This window comes from Carica papaya, chromosome 1, assembly GCF_054855325.1.
Source record: "Carica papaya isolate Zhongbai chromosome 1, ASM5485532v1, whole genome shotgun sequence".
NCBI classification, from domain to species: Eukaryota; Viridiplantae; Streptophyta; class Magnoliopsida; order Brassicales; family Caricaceae; genus Carica; species Carica papaya.
In genome coordinates this window covers 26,061,063-26,084,501 of record NC_142309.1, presented here as the reverse complement: position 1 = coordinate 26,084,501, position 23,439 = coordinate 26,061,063, and the positions used below count along the sequence as shown (strand labels likewise).

The 23,439-nt window shown below is 34.4% G+C and overlaps 2 protein-coding genes across 3 annotated transcripts; both read left to right on the top strand.

The window, feature by feature from the left end:
* Nucleotides 1-313: 313 nt before the first annotated feature.
* On the top strand, nt 314-8,287 carry P5CR (pyrroline-5- carboxylate (P5C) reductase). The gene is made up of 7 exons (XM_022042942.2): nt 314-658; nt 1,152-1,200; nt 1,999-2,090; nt 3,192-3,264; nt 5,619-5,739; nt 5,949-6,054; nt 7,829-8,287. Exons 1-7 carry the CDS (start codon nt 461-463, stop codon nt 8,015-8,017), a joined length of 828 nt encoding a protein of 275 aa, XP_021898634.1. The 5' UTR covers nt 314-460; the 3' UTR covers nt 8,018-8,287.
* A 1,565-nt stretch (nt 8,288-9,852) lies between these two features.
* On the top strand, nt 9,853-22,888 carry LOC110815147 (protein LIKE COV 2). 2 transcript variants are annotated; one of them, XM_022042807.2, is made up of 8 exons: nt 9,854-10,139; nt 17,003-17,055; nt 17,848-17,957; nt 18,581-18,748; nt 19,277-19,374; nt 19,986-20,112; nt 22,104-22,221; nt 22,517-22,888. In XM_022042807.2, exons 1-7 carry the CDS (start codon nt 10,029-10,031, stop codon nt 22,199-22,201), a joined length of 765 nt encoding a protein of 254 aa, XP_021898499.2. In that variant the 5' UTR covers nt 9,854-10,028; the 3' UTR covers nt 22,202-22,221; nt 22,517-22,888. The 2 variants fall into 2 exon arrangements, with proteins under 2 accessions (XP_021898500.2, XP_021898499.2); XM_022042808.2 differs by lacking the exon at nt 17,003-17,055 and having other exon boundaries at nt 9,853-10,139.
* Nucleotides 22,889-23,439: the final 551 nt, after the last annotated feature.

Genomic DNA, 23,439 nt, shown 5'->3' with positions numbered 1-23,439 from the left:
AAAGTTTCAATTTTTTTTTTATAATATTCATATATTACATTTGTAATTAAAAAAAAAAGGGTAAAGATCTGCAAATGATACGGAATATAAAATTATATATTTAATTAATTACTAAGATTAAATATTTTAATTTTTATTACAATGTTATTTGAATATATTTTGAAATCTTTATTTAGCACTTAGCTCATGACTTGTTTTCTAATAGTCTCAAGCCCGTCTTATGGAATGTGAACTCGTTGGCTTATTTTAAGAGAGGAACGGAACGAAGAAAGGAGTCAAAGCGGGGGACCCAGGCCCGCAACGGGAGCCCAATCGGGTCGAGAGGGACACATAACGATCCGGTAACTCGAGCGGAACACCAATTGAGTTCACAGAAGGTCGCTTGGTGGAGGCAAAGCTGTATCAGGCTGAATAGGTGGTGACGAACTATAATACTACGGCGTTGTCTTGTGGAATCAGGATGGAGGTAGTCCCGATACAGGTGGAGACGTACAAGCTGGGGTTCATAGGAGCAGGGAAAATGGCAGAGAGCATAGCGAGAGGTGTGGTAAAATCAGGTTTGCTGCCTCCGCAACGTATCTGCACTTCTCACTCGAATCCCAATCGCCGCATTGTCTTCGAATCCTTCGGCGTCAAACTCCTTCCCAACAACGACGCCGTATTTCTCATACTCTCTCTCTCTATATATATATGTATGTATGTATGTATACTGTTGGGCAGACACATATACGATCATTTATACATATCTGTTTATATGTAACTGTCTATGCGTCAAGCACAGATGGTCTATTGAAGAATCGTTTACAGAAGGAATTCCATTTTGCTTTTTACAATTTCTCCATGTACATTAGTTGGATTTTTTCTTCTTTTTTGCTCTTACAAGGTTTAGAGAGATGATTTGAAAGATAGGATTTCTGTTGTTACTTATCAGTAATGGAAGTTTGGTTCAATGTAGACACGGAGTTAGATTAGGCCTCAAATTGTGACCGCTAAGTTCTTTTAGTAGTGAGGCAGTTAGTTTCTTTTCTTATCCTATCTTCTCAATGCATCTAAATTGATTGGGCTGTAAATCAGCTTGTTATGCTATCCGTCAGCTCAATCTAGTTTATCTGTTACTTGAAACTAATGGAAATTTGACAATGTGATGACAGGTTGTTGAAGACAGTGATGTGGTTATTTTTTCAGTAAAACCCCAAGTTGGTATTTCCCTTGCTCGCCTAAATTGCTATTGTAAATTACTATGTTGTTCTTTTCCTTTTGGCAGTTTTAATGTCTCTAACAATGATGGTGTATATGATAATATGGTTTATATCTGTAGTTTTTAGCCATATGCTTCAGATACTGAAATGTAAAAAACAATTGTTGACATGTTCTCCGTTTACATGGAAATTTTGATATCTTATGTTTCTCTTCTCAAAAATTTTCCTAAGAAGTGGAGGAAATAAACATCGTCCGGTATAAAGTGCAATATGGATACACAGTGAGAAATTGACACATGGCAGCCTGATTTCGCAACTCTTGGACTTACATAACTTATTTAGGTCAATTATTATTCTAGTCCTTGAACTATTCCCTACATTGAAATTAGATCACAAAAAATTTTTTCCCTACAATCTGGTCCTTCAATTTATAAAATTTTTTATAATTCATTTTTTGTTATGTTATTCAAGTAATTCAGCCAGAATTTTCGCTATTCTGTAAAAGTTTTCAATAAAAATCACATTTGAGACAATATTGTAAACTAAGGACTTTGCTAGAAATGAATAAATGCCATGGATGTTTGTGTAGATAAGGACATGAAACGAAGAGCAAGAATAAACCTACGAGGCGAATAGTCTACCCTAAGTTGTTTACTTTTTTTATGTATATCCGAGATATAAAATTATTGGTAAAGAATTTCTCTTTAACGTGATTAACAAAAATTATTTGATTGTGTTATGTGTCTTATTTCTGTAATAGTAAACCTAGTCATTTCAACCTTCTTATGGTTATTTGTAGTGAAAGATGTGGTCTTGAAGTTGAGGCCACTGCTTTCCAAGAAGAAGCTTTTGGTTTCAATTGCTGCCGGAATAAAATTGAAGGATCTAGAGGTATGTAATCATGTCCTCTTCTATTATGCATTTTGCTTCAGCATAACAACTACAAGAAATGCTAGAATATCATATGTAGAATCAAGTGTTTCTGTAGTATTTAACTTTTAATTCTAAAGTTTGTAACTTGTTTTCTCTTTGCATTAACCCCAGTATTTCTCAGTGGCTTTTATTGCAAGAACCAGGAAGAGGAGGAAGATAGAGGTTACTGGAGTTAGGTTTGTAGAGCTTTTGTGAACAGAACCCCATGGCATTATTTTTCTTCTTGAGGTCCCTAATAGATGTCTAGAGGAATTTCTTTTTTTTGTTTTTTCCTTTTTTCCCTTAATTTATTTGTTAGGGAAAAAATGATGTTATTCATTAGGAAGCTAGGAGTATTGAGCTGTACAAAGAAGTGTCTGATATCACATGGTTCAAGACAAAATATCAAGTGGATCTACTATCTTTCCCTCATCTATAAGAGCACAACAAGTTAGCAATAGACTAAGAGTTTGAAGCCAGTAGTCCTTAACCCTATAAAAAGGAGTCAGTTCTCCTTCAAAAACCTTCTTGTTAACCGGAAAATGTATAGTGAAGTAAAGATACCACTCTCATTTCTACTTATTCACCTCTATCCCATCCGACTTCCAAGCTCACCAACTGACCCAGCTACTACTACATGTCATCTGACCCAGCTGATGGATTTCTATCTATCATTACTGAACAGGAATGCTGTTTTCTTTTATTCGTTAGGGTGTGCTGTTTTTCCTTTGTTAGATGTGCCATTGTGGATTGTAACCTGGTGCCTTAAATAGACAATGTCAGTAGGAATGCATGACATATTTAACAACTAGTTGCATGGACCAGTGTTTTTTTTTTGGGCCAAAAACTCTTTATTCTGGTGTTGGAGACTTAAGAGTGAAATGACTGCAAGTAACTGGTTTGCAGAAAGCGAAACAATTCCAAAATCTTAGTTGATTGTATTTTCCCTGTTAATCCATGCCCACTTCTTGTGGATAAGTATCCTTAGTTTCTTCTTGCATGTAAGAATTAGAAACCGTATCTCGCATTTAATTCCTGATATTGTAAAAAATCTTGAAGTAGTGATTCTATTTTGATTAGGAATGGGCTGGTCATAGCCGATTTATAAGAGCGATACCAAATACTCCTTCTGCTGTTGGAGAGGCAGCAACAGGTATTGCTTATTTATTTTTTAATTTATCATCATTAGTGACAATTTTTATGATTTATGAACCTCTGTTTCATGGAAATGCTGGCATTACTGAGTTTCATCAGTTTGTAGAATATAGCAGATGTAGATGAAACTATCTATCTCTGCCTGTTTTCTAGTAACTATTGTGTTTGGAAGTAAGCTACAATTTTCACCAGAATTCCTTGTGCACATAATGTAAAACATAATGCAACTTGCAAAGGACTTACAACGAGATGTGCTGAGCTTATTCTATTGCTCTAATTCCTGCCCTGATTTTTTTATAGCTATTCATATTTCTACAATTTTCTGATGTAGGATAATCAGAAGTTGCCTAATTCAGGGATTAAAGCTTAGATATGACACTAGAGTTTCTTAGACATTACAATTAAGAAGTCTAAAGTATGATACTTAAGGATAATGGGTTGATATGTACTTCATACATACCAACAACCTCACGACTTGCTGATGTTTTGACTAAGGATTAAATAATCCTGTATTTCAGACGATTATTGCTAAATTGAGAATGAATAATATCTATTCACCATCTTGAAATGAAGTGTTAAGAAGTGTACATTAGGGTAAAGGGTATAGGACCCTAATATTCAACAAAATACACAGCTATTCATTCTTCTGCAATAGGATTTAGGAAATAATGTTATTAATGCAAATAGGAAACCTAGATATTAATAAAAATAAAATTTTAAAAGTTACTAAAACTATAATAATATAATCATAAATAGTATAAAAGTTATATGTTTACAAGAATTATAAGGTCTTACTGTTTAGTCAATCTAGACTTAAGGCATTTTACAACATTTTTCCCTTGTTGGGAGAAAACTCAGCCAACTTGTTTAGAAATGGCAAGTGATATTAAGCCTTAATATTCAAGCTTTCACATGAAAATTTAGCAAACTTTGTGCTTGTTCATTCCCTTCAATAGCAAAGTAATAGCAACTCTGCTGGAAAATGTGCCACTCACCACCACAAACTCCCCAGCCCCAGCTTCCTGTGATACCTTCATTTGGTGCAGTTGCATCTCACGCTGACTTCTGATTTGCAACCCCCACCTTCAGTCAAGTCAGCTGATAGAAGCGTGCTGCATCCGGTGACTGGAAGTCAGCACTTGAGTCACAAGTGAGACTTCCTGAATCTGACCTGTTTTGACTTCTCTGACATCCGAGTTTGAGCAGACCAGTTCTCTTGGCTGGTTCTTGCCTCAAACAGTCTAGTCCAATACTAGTTCAAGAAAAATTTCAGCTTTCAACAATAATGACTAAAATGTAATTGCCTATTAGGCAAGATGCAAATGAGGCAGGTACTAGTACTACATTCAACTTAACAAAAAAAAAGTAATGCAATTTTAGAAGAATTAAACACTTGCCACTACACAAGTAGCTTCACTGGTTCGAAATTTACAATTGCCACCAGCCGCTGATAGGAAATAAATAGAAAATAATGCTGGAGATATTACCAACAGTGTAAAGGTTGAAGCTTCTTATTTGGATAAAAGAGATATCTCATTTTCTTCCTTGATTGACAGGTCAATGGAAGAATATTTTAGTTAGTATAACATGTAAGTTGTATGAAGAATTAGATTCGTCAAAATTAAGTTGGCTGGACTAGCAAATATATGGTGGTATAATATTGATGAGAATATAACAAAAAAGGGACAACTGGCAATTGAACCAATGGATGAGATGAAAGTCACCGTTCGTAAAAATTATTCACCTCCCAACTACTTAGACAAGTTTTATGATAAAGTTTACTCTTCAGTTCAAGGCAATCTAAACCTAACTCTTTCTAAATTTTGCACTTAAATGATGTGACATAGGTTAAGTTTAGATTATCTAAATAGATTAGAAATTATAATTCTTGTAAGTAAAAAATTGTGTCTAGATTGGCTTAAGAGAATTATCTTAGTCTTATATATCTAAAAATTTTAAGTTTTAATCTATTTGGACAATTTAGACTTTAAGTCATTCATATCATTTTCTTTTTTCCGATTTTTGCCTCCCATATTAGATCAACATAAATTGTAAAGATTTTCACTGAAATTACCAGTACAGGTTATGTAAACTATAAATGCATCTTGCGAAGATCTTGCACGGCAACCTGTCGAACCTTTTTTATATGTCATCATTGCTCCAATTATTGCTGGTATCTATTTCTTTTGTTTTTGTCATCTTTTGTGAAAAAAAAAAAAGTATAGAATTTTTTTTCCTGAAACTCCAAAAGTACTTTGAAGGGTCTGAGGTTGCAATTTGCAGTATTTTATGCATATAAAGTTCATGATAATGGACCCTGCAAAAGGTATCTAATCTGGTTGTATCTAATAGTTATGAGCTTGGGAGGGGCTGCTACAGAAGATGATGGGGAACTAGTTGCTAATTTATTTGGATCAGTTGGCAAGATATGGAGAGCTAATGAGAAACTGTTTGATGCAATTACTGGTCTCAGGTATAATGGTTGTTTAATATATGTAAGTGGTATTGATAATTACTGCAGGATCTGAAGTCCTTTCGCATTATGAAATTCTAATGCTACAGATTTTGATGGACTCTTACTGTTTTTTTCCTTGTGGTTCTTAGGTAAAATAAATAAACCTAAGGGAGGCCCAGACATCTCTCTTATTAATATCTAATAATTTATGTGCTTTCCTAAAACAGTGGCAGCGGTCCGGCATATATATATTTGGCAATTGAAGCTTTGGCTGATGGAGGTGTTGCTGCAGGTCTCCCACGAGAACTCGCATTGGCTTTAGCTTCTCAGACTGTAAGTAATGGAACTGATTTAATCATCTTAATGTTTTCATGCCTCTCCCCCTTTCTTTTTCACCCTAAAACGCAGAAGAATTTTGTATCACATAACTCATTATGTGTTCTGCACATGAAGTATTTTCTTCTACTTGGCTAGAAAGGGTAATGATATCTAGTCATGCACTTAGGTGATGTTTAATCATGCAACTTGCTTACTTGAAAACAAAAAAACAACAGAAGGAAGTGCTAATTACAGTACTAATCTAACCTATTATTAAGATAGAAAATGTAATGTCTTGTTGCCACAAATGGTGGGCACCTAAAGAGAGTGAATTGGTGATCTTTGAACAATATATGCAATTAAAAATTCTCACTTGAAAATTTTACAACAAAATAAAAAATAAAGTGATGTGAATAACACAAGTATTTAGTGGTTCAGTTCTCAATGACCTACATCTGCTACTTTAGTTACTACTAGTCAAGGATTTCAACACGTTAATAAATGTGATTTTTTTAGTAAGAAAAGCTATATATTCAATGGTACCAAGGGATGCAGCCCATACACAAAAATATATGTAACTCCAAAGAAATATCTGTAAAATCCCAAACATTAGAATAAAGAGCATGTCTTTTCAATGACTAAAGCACAACAAAAATAAACTCCCTCCAAAACCTAGTATCAGCTACTAGATCAATGCGTTTTTAATTGGTTTAGAGACAGAATCCACTAAGAAAGTATATGATTAATCAAGAAAAATAAGAAGATAAAATCTCTTATGTTGTATTACACAACTTAAAAGTTCATTGGACTAGTTTCTTTTGGCTCTTCTTTTCTTCTACTCTATGACCAAGTTCTATCCCGCACCTATCTTTAGCCAAAATACCCTTTATATAAGGTAGACTAACTTTCAAACTGTTTGGAGATGTTGATGTTGAAAGGAAAATATCAGTACTTTTCATTTGTACTCTTGTAACAACTTTATGAGTATTTTTAATCTGCTCAAAAAATCTCTAGCAGCTAGTACAAATAAGACAGAATATTTGTTAAGAGTTAGTTTTAGCTCTTACCAAAATTTTTTAAGATAAAACATCATAAATCCGGATATTCATGCAGAAAATTGTTCTCTGATGGCTATATTTCAGTAAGTTAACAATTTAATTTAATAATTCAAATGGTTACTTTCCAAAAAGACATAGCTTTCATATCTTCAAAATTTTCAAATTCAAATTAGATTTCATGAAATAACTTATTCAATAAAGATTGTGAATTAGATAATAGAAAACTCATCAATTAATTTACCACCTTTTAATAATTAAGTAAGATATTGCATTATTATTGTTATGTAAATCCCATTAGTCAAACTGCATTTATTTGATCTTTTGTTTTTTTATCGCAAAAATACCTCATGGAATGATTTTCTCAACAATTTTTTGAGGAAGTTGGTTTCATCCTTGGCACATGGTTGTTTGTGCTGATTCTGCTGAGTTATGGCTTGTACATGCATTGATCAGACTAGTTGAACTAGTTTTTATGCATTATATAACTTAAATGCACAGCATCTGACGAGGTCATGAAAATTCAGAAAATAGGAACAACTATCTCACATTACTAGAACTATGTTAACTACAAGATTGTTTTAGGGCCCTTTGCCCCCAATAACTTTCATGAGATTGCTTCTGCTATGGTTAGCAGCATATGCCTGTCATGCCTCTTGGGAAACAATTGCTGTTCATCTGCCCATTTTCGTCAGTTAATTTTTCAGAAACAGCTAACTTCATTTTATGGACAGGTTCTGGGAGCAGCATCTGTGGCCACTCAGACAGGAAAGCATCCAGGTCAGCTCAAAGATGATGTTACATCGCCTGGTGGGACCACAATCGCTGGTATTCACGAGTTGGAGAAGGGTGGATTTCGTGGAACATTGATGAATGCAGTGGTTGCAGCAGCAAAGCGGAGCCGGGAGCTCTCCCAGAGTTGAATCATTATGATGATATTGCTCATCGTTCATCACTTGCAGCAGCATTTGAAACCAGCGTTTTTTTGGGGAAAAAATAATAATCTTTAGTTGCTACCTCTCATCACCTTATTGACATCCAAAGAAAAGGTTCCAGGTTAGGGATTTCCATTTTGGTTGTTATTTTTGGCTGGATCCTAATAACTTGTTGAGTTTATTAAATTAAATATTATAGGTTGGTAATAATTAATTTAAAATATATTTATAAAACAATAATTTTTATATTTTCATTAAGATTTGATCTCTTAATTGTTGATATTATATTGCAAAATAGATGAAAAGATTCAAATATATATTTTCTCTACAAATCAACTTTTATTTCTATGACAGTTTATTTTTTTATTTATTTTAAATTAGATATAGTATAAACAATGGAAAAAATTCACTAACTATTTATTGGTAGATTCCAAATATTATTAGGCTTTGGAAAAGACAAATTAACCTAAAAATGATGTTAATAAACTTGTGGAAGGTTGAACCCTGATTTGTTTTAATTAATGGGGTTGTAGCAAATATTTGAATCTGTAGTTTTTCATTAAATACGAATCTTTAGATATACTTACAATTGGATGTATAACTTTTTAAAAAGTAACAAATCATTTACTTTATAAATCAGTGAAATTTCTAATTGCTTGTTTTATACTCACGTAAATAGTTTTATATACAATTAAAAAAAAACTAAAATTAACAATTACTTAAAAAATAAATTATTGTCTTTGAAAATCATAATTATCAATAAATTTGACTGTAAATCTAAATATTTTTTCTAAGAAAAACATTTTATTATAAAACTGTTTAAAAAACTCATACGAATGAAATTAAATTTCAATTATTTAAATAAAATATTAAACTCTAAAATTAAATTAGAATTAATGAATTAAAATATAGGGGAATTATAAAAATTAATGAATTTTATAGCTAATCACAACTAGGTTCATTAGTTTGAAAATTTGCAATATATACAATATTTTTTAATTAAATATGATAACTAGGTTAAATAAAATATTTAAATTATTGTTACAATATAATCAGTATTTTTTTTTCCCGAAAAATATAGAAAAATTCGCCTAGAAAATAAAACATAATAAATCTTGAATTTTTTTTGCATTAAATAGCTAAAGAATTGTGATGGAAGTAAGTTTGATTGATCAAATTCTCTTTTTATTTCAATTAATTTTTTTCTAAAATTTTTATATATATAGTTTAAAATTTTATATTTTTGTTTTCCATATAATTTTTTCACATGTGTTATTTAAAAAATAAATTTATAATTTAATGATAATTTTAAAATATATAATTAAATTATAGTATTTATTTAAAATATAACCATTAAATTTTAAAGTTTTAAATTAATAAATCTGAATGTAATTAGAATAAAACTCAAAGAACCTCTTGTAGTATATATTGCAATAAGAGAGTGTTTGATATTATTTAAAAAAATATGTTTTGTAGTATATCTTAAGATAAGAGAATGCTTGATATTATTTAAAGAAATATATTTAAAATAGTAGAATAATTTTAAATTACTTAAAACATATATGTTTTTATTTCAAAGATAAATAATTATATGACTCAATAAAATACGGATGCCAACAAAAAATTTTAATTTTTAATAAAAATTAAAAAATATATAATTTATTGTAAATATTTAATAATTAAACTATTATCTATTTTTAATTTTAAATAATTTTATCAGATAACAAATAAAAATTATGAATAACATACTTATTTTTCATCTTTTAAAAATATAATAAACTTTTAAATTTAATAACAATTTTTTATGTTATAAGACAGAAATTAAAACACGATGTAAAAAGCTCCTTGCCCTTTTAACGAACTGAAAAGTCGACGCCGGTAACAGTAGTACATTGACTAGCCGCTGAAGGAAACCAAGCACTGCGCGGGGCAGAGACTAAAACACTTCCGAGATCTGCTCTCTCTCGCATGCCTCCGATTATTGTGAAGTAAAAAAAAAATGGCAGAAGATAAGGAATCCGCGTCGGGCTCGCTGAGTCAAGGCCTAACTCATGACCCGGACGATGCTCCAAAATCTCCTCCTAACTCACCCAATTCCTCTACTCGCAAGGTGATTTATATATTTTCCTCCATGTTTGGTTCCTTATCAAAGCTCTTTTTCCTTAGTCTTACCTTTTAAAGCTCCCGTATTTTGGGTTATTGACTTGGTGTTTCTCTTCCGTTTGGTGATCCTTTTCCTATCTTCAACGCAACTATTACTTTGTCACCTAGAGTTGACTTTGAGCTTCCAGAGCGGCAAATGGGTAGAAGGATATGTTACCTGTTTAATGTTTTAAGAAGCCACTGGTTCCCGTTCCTTATTTGGCGGAATGATACATAATTGGGTTTTTCTTAGCGCTGTATTAAAATTGATATTTTTAAACACGCTTGAAGAGAAATCAATTACTAATTTGGGATGGATATCTACGATTTGGTCTGCATAAAAATTTATTCTTTCAAGGGCAATGATTCCAGAGGGTAGAAAATCAGTTTGCTGATTTTAGAAACTGGAAAATTGTTTATATACTGATATAAGAGTTTATGCTCTTGTGCCGGTCTGACATATATGATTGCCAATGAGGCTTTTTTCTAGTGCTGCAGTTTAAGCTTCATTTTAACATATGTAAGGAAATTAGATGAGGTTACCACTGTGGCTAATGAAATAGGTTTTAGTTATCAAAAGAGATGTTTGGGATTGTGGCTCTTATGAACTTGTGAGATCCTATATGAGAGATAGCAAGCTGGATTGATGAAGGTTGACACATGGTTTAAACTGTTCAGGGTGTATAAGATATTATATTAAGAGGAACTTTTATGTGAATCATTGATGGTGGCAGTTCTTTAGCTAAGTTGTGGGAGTGGTAGTTAGAATAAACACTGAGGAAGCAGATGTTGGTTTGTCAATTATGGTCATGTATGATGGAAATGGAGAGTGGTTTCATTCACAATGGCATTTGGAATGTAAATTAACTCTTTGAATTAAGTACTAACACATTCGAGAAAGAGCCTAAAAGGTGCAATGGGTAGTAAGGTCTCCATTTCTACTCTAATTGAAGCAATCGGAAGGAAACAAACTAAGCTTTTATAATTTTGATGAAATTTTCTAGAACAAGCTTCCAAAAAGGGAGGTTTGTGCAGTAATCTCTCGTTGAAATCAATGAGGAAATAAAGGAAGGAGGGTCCAAATTTTTTATTGAGCATGGATTGGTTGGTGTCTAGAAAATCTATGTCTATATTTTTTGAAATATAAATAATATCTATTCACAGGCATCAAGGAGTACAAACTCACATATAAAAGTATATACATATCTAGTAAAATATCAATCAAGTCCCCAAGATCCTCAAAAGAATAAAGAAGACGACCCATAATAAAAACCCTAGGATCTGAAACCATATGTCCTTAAGACTATTAAAATTAGCTTCTATATCCTTGAAAGTTCTCCTATTCTTTCCATTCTCTCCATACCACCCAAAACAGAGCCAAAGGAATAAGACCTACATAGTTTTTCACTTTACTGATTCCTTTCTACATCCAAATCTCATCCCTCACTATTAAAGTCTCCACCAATGATCTATGGAAGAGCCTTATCTTCCTACAATCCTCCAAGTCTCCCACAACATTTCCCTTTCCCTTCCATCTCATTTTTATAGTTTTAAATGCTAAAGTGGATGGGGCGAAGAGTATAAAAAAGTTTCATTCGATTAGACTTGTGGAGTGCATGTTAAAATTATTATCCAAGGTGTTGGCTAGACGTTTGACAAAGGTACTGAGGGAGGTGACTGGAGAGAGACAGAATGTTTTTGTAGAAGGTAGGCAGATTCTTGATGCTATGATAGTGGCAAACGAAGTGGTAGATGAATTAATGAGTAGCAAAAAGGAAGGTCTTTCATGCAAATTAGATATGGAAAAGGCATACGAAAATGTAAATTGGGATTTTGTAGATTACATGTTGGGAAGATCGGGATTTGGTGATAGATGGAGGAAATGGATAAAACAATGCATTACTACTATATTTTTCGCTGTGATGGTTAATGGTGGGGCATCGTCTTTCGTCACGGCATCCTGAGGATTGAGGCAGGGAGACCTTTCACCTTTATTATTCATGATCATTATGTAGGCTTTTAGTAGATTGTTGGAGAGAGCTAGAGAACTAAATATGATTAAAGGTGTTATGGTTGGTAAAGGAAATTCTAAAGTGGAGGTTTCCCATATGTTTTTTGTAGATGATGCTATCATATTTTGTCAACCTAGTGAGTCAACCATGTTGCATCTCCGATGTATATTGCTGTGTTTCCAGTTGGTCTTGGGATTGAAAAATTAACATGGTAAAATCGGAACTAGTTAAAATTGGTGATAGGAGGGATCAAAGGCAAATGGCTGAAGTGTTGGGGTGTAAAGTGGGGGATTTACCTATGAAATACCTTGAACTCCCCTTGGGAGCAAAATACAAAGAGACAAGAACATGGAATCCGGTAATTGAGATGTTCGCAAGAAGATTGGCGGGATGGAAAAGGCATTTTCTTTCCAAAGGTGGGAGACTAACACTAATAAAAAGTACATCAGCCAACTTACCCATTTTCTGTTTATCGGTGTTGTCTACTCCAACCAAGATTGCAAAGAAACTCGAGTCGATCCAATGCAGATTTTTATGGGGCTGTGAGGGGGATAGTTGGAAATATCATTTAGTGAAATGAGAAGAGGTAAAAAAACCTATTGATTGTGGCAGCCTTGGGTTGAGATCAGTGGTGCAATTGAATAATGCATTACTAGGAAAATGGCTGTGGAGAAATAATAAGGAAGGTGAAAGATTATGGAAAAAGGTAGTGGAGGCGAGATGGGATGCAGGAAATGGGGGAATGGACTGGAGATTACTTGGAACACCTCATGGCAGAAGTCTATGAAAGAACATATTAATGGGCTGCCAAGCATTCATGAATTGTACTAGGTGGTGTGTTGGTATGGGAGATAAGATTAGATTTTGGGATGATGAATGGATTGGTAATTTCAGGTTAAAAGACAGATTTCCAAGAATTTATGCTGTTGCACAAAATAGATAAATGTATGTAATGAAGGCTTACGTGGGGAATGAAGAGAATAGGGTTTAGAAGGTGCAGACTAGAAGAAATTTGAATGACTGGGAGATATATGATTATCAGCAGTTAATCCATATTGTATCTCAAACGAATCTGGGAAACCAGGCAGACTTTAAGCAGTGGATACCAGAAAAAAAAAGGGTATATTCACTGTTAAATCTTTCTATAGTCATCTATCTACTGGCATGGGGGATTCTTGTAATGTTTTTCTTGATAAGCAAGTATGGAAGACTGAAGTTCCTCCAAGGATGGCGTTCTTTGCATGAGAAGCTTGTAAAGGAAGTATACTGACTATAGACGTGCTGATGAGAAGGGGCAGATTCATGGTCAACCGATGCTTCATGTGTAAAATGAATGCAGAATCTTGCAATCATTTGCTATTGTGGTGTCCGGTGGTCTATAGTTTATGGTCATTGATTTGTGGTCTTTTGGGAATAAAATGGGTCATGGCAGGATCGGTTAAAGATGAACTCTGGGCATGGGCAAGGCTGTGTAAGAAGAAAAAACAATTAATGCTTATTCCTTTGACGGTACTGTGGGTTGTATGGAAGGAAAGAAATAATAGGGCCTTTTAAGGGGTGAAGGAATTTAATAGTATTAGGGATAGATAGATTTACACTTTTGGTTCTACATTTTTGGGACATAATATTAATGATTTAGAAGATTTTAGGATGGTAATGGATATTGAGATGTAAATGCATTATAAATGGGCGGTACCCCATTGGTACTATTTAATATAATACTATACTTTTATTTCAAAAAAAAACACCCAACGCCACTTGTTCCTTCAGCTTTCGAACAAATAGGAAATAGAGCACTCCCCCACTGATCATCGAGGCATCTAAGACTGCTTTTGTTTCATAATACAACGACCCACCCTCCCAGCAGCCCCAAGTAGACAATTCATTCCACCTCCCTTAATCTTTGAAATGCTATAAGCCATACTGTTCGAGGAGTCACTTTTGTTTTTTGAATGCAGATCACCACAAGTTTCTATCTCGACATGCAACCTCTAATAGTCACTTTTTCTTGTGATAATTCAATTCCGCACATTCCATGAGATTATGAAGCCTAACATAAGGCCAAAATTAAAACCTCACCCTCCCCACTATTACCCCCCTTCTTAGATGCAGCCCCTTCAGTTCTGTATTCTTATCTACTCATTGTCTTTTCTTTATACTTAACTTAGGATTTCTTTTGTTTGCCTCCTCTTTCCTCCTCTTCTCAATCTCCCTAAAAAGGTCAATGTTCTGCTCTTCAAGTTCCTCAAAACTCACGCCAAACGTTTTGCTTATCTTTTAAGCATTATTGAGGACACATTTGGAAATTTCATCTTCATTCAGCCTTCCCTTATTTTCACTATTATAAATAGCCACTTGCAAATTCTTCTCTTCCTTTACAATAGACTTCCTATATTGCACTTCCACAGCCACCTTGTCAGTGCTCCTTTACGAAACAATAGCCAGAGGCAAGACAGCCTCCCCCTCGTCCTTTTCTGGATTTTCAGCTTCACCATCTACAGTTGCCTCCATTGACGATTCAAACTCCTCCTTTCCTCCATCCCCTCCCAGTGGACTGTATTCCCCCATCTCTCTGTGATCATTTTCATCGTCAGAAGTTGTCTCCAAGTCATCCTCCATCACCTTTGTGTTGCATCTGTCCTCCCCTTCTGCTTCCCTAATTCTTAGACTCAAGCCTCACTATTTTCCTTGAGCCGAGGGCTCTCCGATTTTCTTAAACCCAGGTCTATTTCCCATAATCCATTTTCCCTTCTCAGCCCACTGAATTCTTCTGTTCAAGTCTCTCATTAAACCAGGTAGCCCTTTAGGGATGGGCTTACCCAATTGAATTCCCACATTTTGAACAGGTTGTTCGAAATGATGCAACTTAATATGTTTTGGTTTTCTTCTTCCCTACCGGACTCCCTTCTCCTCATCCTTCCTTCAGCACGTCCACAAACTGCCTAGCATCCCCTTTTTCCAGCACAACATTCAGCTCCTCATGGCAGTTCAAGCATCTTAGAAGGCATTTCGGCACCCTCTATGCCACCCTAGTGGCACTCTCCTTTCCTACCGGATTCAGACCCTTTAGGGATTGGTTCCAAAGAGCTCCTTCCTGTTGCCTCAAACAAAGTTGCCATCATTCTCCACCAACCACCTGCTTGTGATCCTTCGGGTTGTAAATTCTCCTTCTCGCTTCCCCCTTCCTTTCTATGAAAACCAAAAATCTCTCTTCTTTGGTGTCCCTAATGGCCAGCCATGGGACATGATGTTTCCAAACCGTGCTATGCACCCTAATGTCTTCTCCTTTTGTCCAGTAGAGCTCCTGCAATGCTTTCAGCAGCCATTCTACCTCTGTTGCCCAGAAACTTATTGTCGACCTGAACCCTCTCCCATTCTTGCTTATCCTTATGCCTCATTTCTTCTACCTACAAACCCCACATTTAAAGATTTTCTTTCAATAACAAGAAATTTCCTAGTCGGAGAAGGCACCATGGCCTCCTCACACCCCACAATTTTTGCAAGCATTAGTAGTACATGGCAACTTTCTCTCTCTAACTTTTACTTTATCCTCTATCTCTATATGTATCTCTCTCTAATAGAACTATGTCTCCTTGTCCTTGTCTCTCTCCCTTATATATACACATGCAACGTTAGACATGTCTCAGTTAGTACTTACAGTTAAGATATCATCCTTACTTACACAAAAGAAGAACAGAAAGAAAAACCATTATGACTTGTAGGAGTCCTTTGGAAAGCCATCTCTTAGCATTGTGATATTTTTCTTCCCCTTACCCATTTAAGGGCAGGTGATGGTTCCCATACTTTATTTAAAGCCATTTGGCTTTATCAATGTCTCTTAGCTAATCGTTTTCCGCATCTCTATAACCTTTTCCATCGACACAATGCCCCTAGCTTTAATTTCTTGGTTCATTTTGAAGGTTACATTTGTTAGAATCTATTATCTTTTGGAAAGTTTAATAAGATTGACAACATGCTCTCCTTAACCTCCTTGAGGCTTCTATTGTTTCTTCTAATCCTATACCAGAGCTTGGGCTTTGGATTCTTCATGCAATCTTTCTTTACCTATTGAAATCACAGTCCCACTAGTCAGAATGTGGTATTTATTAACGCCTTTCAGAAGGTAAATGCTCTTTGGGAAGTAAATATTTTGATTGGACATTTATTCTTAACATGCTCAGCACAAATAATTAGCTTCAAGTCCATAGGCTCAATAATACCCTTTCCTTAGAAAGGGGAGTTCCATTGTCACTACTTTTTTTTTGGCATTATGATGTGGCTTGAAGGCCTTAGGCCAGGCTGTTTGACGCATAGGGCGACTTGAAATGAAAGAGGGAATGTTACTTTGGAGAGGAGCTCTATTTGCAGGATTGCAGGTGCTGTGGCTGGAGAGAAATGCTAGGCTCTTGAAAGAACAATTTATACCTCCTCTGGTCCTCTATGATAGAATGATCTTCCTGGCTTCTCTCTAGGCCAAAGCTCATGGCATTTTAGGGATGTACCTTTGGCTATCTTCATAGAGTCTGGGAGCTATATGTTAAATCATTTTTTGTTTCTTTTTTCCTTTTCTTTGATTAGGAGGATTTGTTTTTCTCCTACCACTGCTATACTTTTTTCTTTTCCCTTTCTAATAATATTTTCTTGTTTCATAGAAAAAAAAAAAACTCTTTTCTGGTGTGCCTGCTAAAATTTTTGGTGGTTGCAGTTTCATGGTGATAATTATATTAGTTCTAACTTCTAATATTGACCATAGCCCTTCCAGATATGTTATGAAAACTAATTTCCTTGTCAAAGATCACTAAATTTTGAATTTGGGCAGGCCTGTTATGCTGTCCTTCAGAGTTGGGTCTCAAAGAAGTTCATGACTGGATGGTAACTAGCCCAATGTGCCTTTTCATTATTTTTCCTTCTGAGGTTTGATTTATTACGTCTTCTTTTCTAGGCGAAGTCTCAATTTGCACCATGTATGTTTGTTACACTAGATATGCACCTTGAACATTGTCAGGATCACGAGGTGATCCCTTTAGTTTAAAAAATTGTCAACGATTAAAATTTTGACCCATTACTGCCACCAGTTATTGCTCCTAATCATGTAAAAGAACCCACAATCTTTATCACTGATCACACTACCGCAATCACTGCTAAAGGCTTTCATGAGAGAGTAAAAAACTAACATGAAGAGAGCTGGCAAAAGGTTATCTATGGTGTCAAGTTCTTTTGGCATGCAGTTAAAATTTCTATTAAAAAATTAATTGTTTGGTGGTAAAATAATAATCTAGCCTTGAATAGTAACAGAAACAGATAATTGCTTTTATATATATATATATATGAGCATATGTGCATTTCTTTATGCTCTTTGTACATGCTACATATGTCTAATGATTTTTTCGAGGGAAGTTCCAGCCAATGATGCAATTTTTTGTCAAATGTGGTAGAAAGGGTCACTCAGAAAACATGGATGGTTTTTTCCCTGAGGGATGCATGTTGTTACTGTTCAAAATGAAAGGTGCATGTTGTTGCTGTTCAAAACTAGAGGTGCAAATTGAAACTTAGTTTAAAAGTGGGTAGGATGTAACCAAAAAAAGGTTATTTCTTGATAGCTTCATACTTTCCTTTTATATTATTTACTCATAGAATAACAAATTCGAAATGGTGAAATTGCAGCATGGTTCTGTTTCCTGTAGCTGTTACATTCCTAGTGACATGGTGGTTTATTCAGTTTTTTGATGGTTTCTTCAGTCCAATTTATGTCAGGCTTGGTATTGACGTATTTGGTAAGATTTGAAGCACTAATTGGATATTCTTGTTCTGATATTTAATCTTGTTCCTTATGCTGCCAAATTATGAAATTATTTCTTAGGGGAACATTTATTGCACTGGCAACGGATTTTGCAATTCCTTTCGCTCTTACATCTGGATAAGTGTTCCTGTTGTCTTAGCATGTCTATCCCTGCAATATTTTCTCTATCAATTTTTTCTGGTGCCTGGTCGTTTGCAACATTTGGCAGTAGCTTCTCAGTGCCCTTTTTGGGATTTCTCATCCATCATGACAGACATGGACCAATATTGGAACATTTTCAGATTTTATGTTTCTTTTTTTGCAGTGGACTCATAGAGCATCCATGTTACGATTTGTTCTCTGTTTGGTTCTTATTGATTATTTTTAATTCTGGTTCTGCTATTGTCCTGCTGAGAGTAATCCTCCATCTGATGAATGTTATTTTCTTCCGAGGGGGATTTCAATTCTTCAGTCAACAAAGAGTATGGTTATTTATCCTAAGTTTTCTTCATTTCTACGTTGATCACATGTAGAACTGTGCTGATTTTTCTTCTTCATAATTTACTTGGGCTCTGACAATTTTACTTAAGCTTTAAGTTGACCTCATTTATGATGCAGGCCTCGGTTTTATTACATCCCTACTGTTTATTTTCTTTGTTGGTATATTTGCTTCATCATGGTTGGGTTCCACTGTTTTCTGGCTTGGAGAATGGTTTATAAAGCGAATGCCCTTTATGAAGCATATATACTCAGCTTCCAAACAAATTAGTGCTGCTGTTTCTCCAGGTAACACCTTCCATTTGGTTTTTAAAGGAATTGGTTAATATTTCCTTTCCAAGGAAGAGCTAAGTCTTGATTTCTTTTGTTTGATTTCTTTTTTCTCTTTCAAAAAGAATATCTTGAAGAGAAAAATCCATGATGTGCTAAAGAGTTTTCCTCATAACCTGTCCTCACTAGTTGGTTGATTTTTAAGTAGATTTGTAGGCGGGATTTTGATTATCAGTTGTTTGTTTTTGTTTCTAAGAGAGAAATCAATTCACTGTGTCTTTGTATTGGCACCCACATAGATGTGCACAAACAGAGTCATAGTACAGCTTGCAGACCCAAGTTGCATTTGAAGACACTGTTTCCCTTGAGCAGTTGCATTTGCCACACAATACTTTTTTTTTTACCTGACCATCCTGTGAAATCCTGTATGCTAATTGCTCCAAATAGAATATTTTTCCTTTTCTAATATTTTCCTGATTTGTGAGAGCAATGCTTTTATAAGTGATATTTAGTTAAAACCATGACATTCTTCCCTTTTCTCTACAGATCAAAACACTAACGCTTTTAAAGAGCTTGCGATTATTCGTCATCCCCGTCTTGGTGAATATGCATTTGGCTTTATCACGTCTTCAGTTGTACTTCAGGTAATTTTGCATGTTTATATTGGAATAAGTCAATCTCTTGATTTGGTCAAGAAATTCTATGAGAACATTATTTCAATTGCGTGTTGTTTGATAACTGTTCCTATATGTCTTTTTATGTTCTTATTTCTGAATCCTGTCTTGCTCGAATTTTGCTTCCAAAGGCATTTCTTTCTTGAAGAGAGAAAAAACTTACATCCTTAACATATGCTTATCAACGAAAATTTGTTAACTGATAGACTGACGCATATAAAAATATGCAAAGAAAATGAAGTAGTCTTACTATGCTATTAAGTAATAAGCAGAACAAATTCTATGCATTTCCAAGAAGTGTCTTGAAATATCAAGTGAAGGCAGAGTGCGTAGACAATTTTCTTTCAAACAAGCTATTGTTAACATATTCTTAAAGAAAAAAAAAATTAAACTTCTTGGATTATGTTAAGTTAGAAGCTGGTGTCTAGTCACAACATCTGAACATATCAAATTATGGAAATCTGTTGCATTTCTTTTTGGTGCTTTTATTGTTGAGAATGATGTTCTGCTTCCTGGAATGACCATGCTATAAATTTCTTTTGAGTTTTCTCTGGAAATTATCGTTGTTTGGTTCATTCCAGGGCAACAATGGAAATGAAGAGCTATGCAGCGTTTATGTCCCAACAAACCATCTATACATCGGGGACATATTTCTTGTCAATTCCAAGGAGATAATAAGACCGAATTTATCCATTCGAGAAGGCATAGGTCAGTTGTTTATTGTCTTCTACCAAATACTTATGCTATAAAAATCTTTGATATGCTATTTGATGCAAAAGCTTTTACTTTCTTTGTTGGTATGCATTAAATTGAATTGATAACTTTTAGATTTGATGGATTGACTACCGCTACTGCATAAACACTATCTCTATCAAGAAATGTTGAACTCAATGGTGATGGTAGAAATGCTACCAACTTCCATAATAACGCATGCCTTATCATGCAAATAAGGCCTTGACCAACACCAGATACTGGATAATATCGATTGGGAAGAGAACAACTACTTCAAACTTCAGTCTATGCAAGGGTGGCAGTGGTGGTGCTTTTTAGTTAGGCTGTTAAGGGTGTGAGGCCACTTCACTTTATGCAGCAAGTGAATTATATAGATCTTAATTGCAATTGGTATTGTATCAGTGGTAATACCTGGGCAATAAACATCTGCATTAGAGATCATAAAGAGATAAATCTCATAGGCAGCCAATCATACATCATCATAGAGGTTCTACTAGCAGATCATTTTCTGGTTTCAAATTTTGGTGCTTGTTGCTCATGTCTTTTTGAGTATATGTAGTTTTTGCTTGAAATTCTTGGTCTCTTTTCTTTATTCCCGTATTTAGAATACAGATATTTACTGTAGATAAATAATAGTTATTAGAATGTTAGACATGATTTAATTTTTTCTTTGGGAGAAAAAAGATCCTAGCACCAAGGGGGTACTGCCCATGATCAACCAAGAATAGACAAAAATTGCATTCTCCTAGAGAAGAAAAGATAAAAAGGCGAAAAATATCTACATCATCAGGGATGGTTCCCCTTAAGCGAAACGAAAATGATTCTTAATCACATGGAAAGGGGAGGAGTTGTCGAAAGCTTTACTGTTCCAAGTAACCCCAAAAAGAAAAATAAAAGAAGAAAGCTGGAGATAAACTTCTTCTTTGACTTATGAGAAGAGACAGTGCTGAATCCCATAATTTTCTAGTCTAAGAACAATAAAGAAGAAAATGATTAGGGAATTCCTCCCTGTTCAAGCATAGGAAATATCTAGCCAAGGGCCTATCTCGTTTCATCAAGTTATCCCAAAGTTAAAATTCTACTGCACCAAGCAAAGAAGGCTATGCGCTAGGATTATTTAATTAAAAACTTTCCATTTTTGGAGACCTTCCAGTAAGGGAAATCTTCCTTGGTAGGATCAGTAGCAAGTTTATCCAGAAGCATAAAGGTAATCCAATAGTCAATCCCACAGTCACTAATGTTTTCAAAGGGGAGAGATGTTCCACCAGATTCCACTAGAAACCTCATAAAAATCCTAATGTTTCCCTGAAACTGATAATGTTGAAGATATTCGAGAAGATATTCTACTCCGAGAACTAACTTTTCTGCCCTCCCCAAATTTGGTGTTGTTCAGAAAAACTGTGCATTCTTTGTTAAACACACTGCAGGCTATACCCATACATGCCTCTATGCTTCTTGGTCTTCCAACACTAGGACATCCAAACTCCTTTTTAGACATGACAGAATATAGTTTTGAAAGAAAGAGGGAGCTGTAATCATACAAGAGATCATATAGGGTCATATATGCGGATCAATTTCAAGGGAGGTACAGTGAAGGCCTGTTAATGTTACCTAAGCGCTTCTGGCAGAGTAATGGGTTTGTTGGTTAATGAATTTGAATGAGAGTAGAGGTGACAGAGGGATAGTTTTGGTACAACTGAGATAGACGGCATAAAAATGGTTCAAAGTGTTGTGGGTAAGACATGCATGCATGGTCTAAATTTTAGAAGAAATTTAACATTCAACTGGGGGAATTAATGGTACATCTTCCTTCTTCCTTTCCAAAGAATTAATAATATATTTCATGCATGCATCCATATTATGCAATTACTTGCCTATTTCAAATTGGAGATTTGTTGCAGATTCTCTTTCATATAATTGCTGTTCATGTATATCTATTGATTTATTTCTTTTCCTTGACATGTCAGAGATCCTTGTTTCAGTTGGTATGACAATGCCACAAGTAATTTCTCTTGTGGATAGGGTTCCTCCACAGGGCAGTAGGATTCCTCTGAACAGAATATAATATGAAAATACATGGTACAGGTAATTGTTTTCGATCCTTCCCTTACGTGTCCATTGCTTCTTGAAGTGGGGTTAGACTGTGAGAGAGGCAGTGTGAAAGATGCTGTTTGATAATGACATCTCTAGTTTCGTTTGGTTTCCTGCAATTACTGATATTCTGTTTCTTTTCTCTATTTTCTGGAAGAAATCCGTTTTGCCATTTGCCATTGTAGGAAAGAAGCTCGTTGCTAACTGAACAAGATTGTTTAGTTATGCTTGATGGTTTTTAAATGGGCAAAATAAATGATGGTTATATTGCTTATTTTTCTGCATACAGGTCTTTAACTGGTTAGACAATTTCTTGAGCCGAGGCAACCCTCCATTGTTTATAAAGCAAAAGAGATGCTTATGGGAATAGAATTGGCAATGGTTTGACCAACCATCTGTAAATACCTACGTTTTTTTTTTCTGAAAGAGTATGGTATGTACTTTTGTAAGTTAGCAATCAGATCCGACATGCTACCTTAAGGTTTTAGTTTACAGTTACACTATACAAATGGCTTCTCTGCATAGCGGATCCATTCATAAACATGATGTTCATTGTCATGGAAATTAATCAGACCACCGTCTGTGCAATTAGCTATTATTGTATGCCAGCACCGCCTCTTTTTTAGTAGAAGAAATTTGAGATCCAATTCTTGGTTTTTTATACATTTGTACTATATCTCTTAGATATAAGCAGAAATGATGATCAGAGGACTGACAGTTTCTATTAGTAAGTTGATAAAACTAGTGCACCATAAGTTCTTTTGTTCTAAGATTTTATTAAGTTATTAATATTTGTGTAGTACCACATAAATTTTTATTCATTATACAAAATAATCTTTCATGAAAATTATTAGCGGCATTCAGTTTAGTTGTATCATTAATATGATATCACAAAATCTTCTAACTTTTAATAAAATAATTTATTGTTGGTTTCAACAATATAAGAGTTTGAAGTTCTACTTCCAACGAATATTATAATTTTTTAAAATTGTATAAATTCATTTACTTTTTAAAATAAGCAGTTTAAGTATTTAAAAAAAAAATACTCATAAATTAATTCCTCACCCATCAGAGCATTTCATTATTTTTTTTCATCTCAAGGGTATATAATAATAAGCGCATCAGAATGAAATAATAAGAAACTTATATTTTGGATAAATTCAAATTTTGTGTAAAATTTATTTATAGATCTGCTTATTTCAACTAATGAAA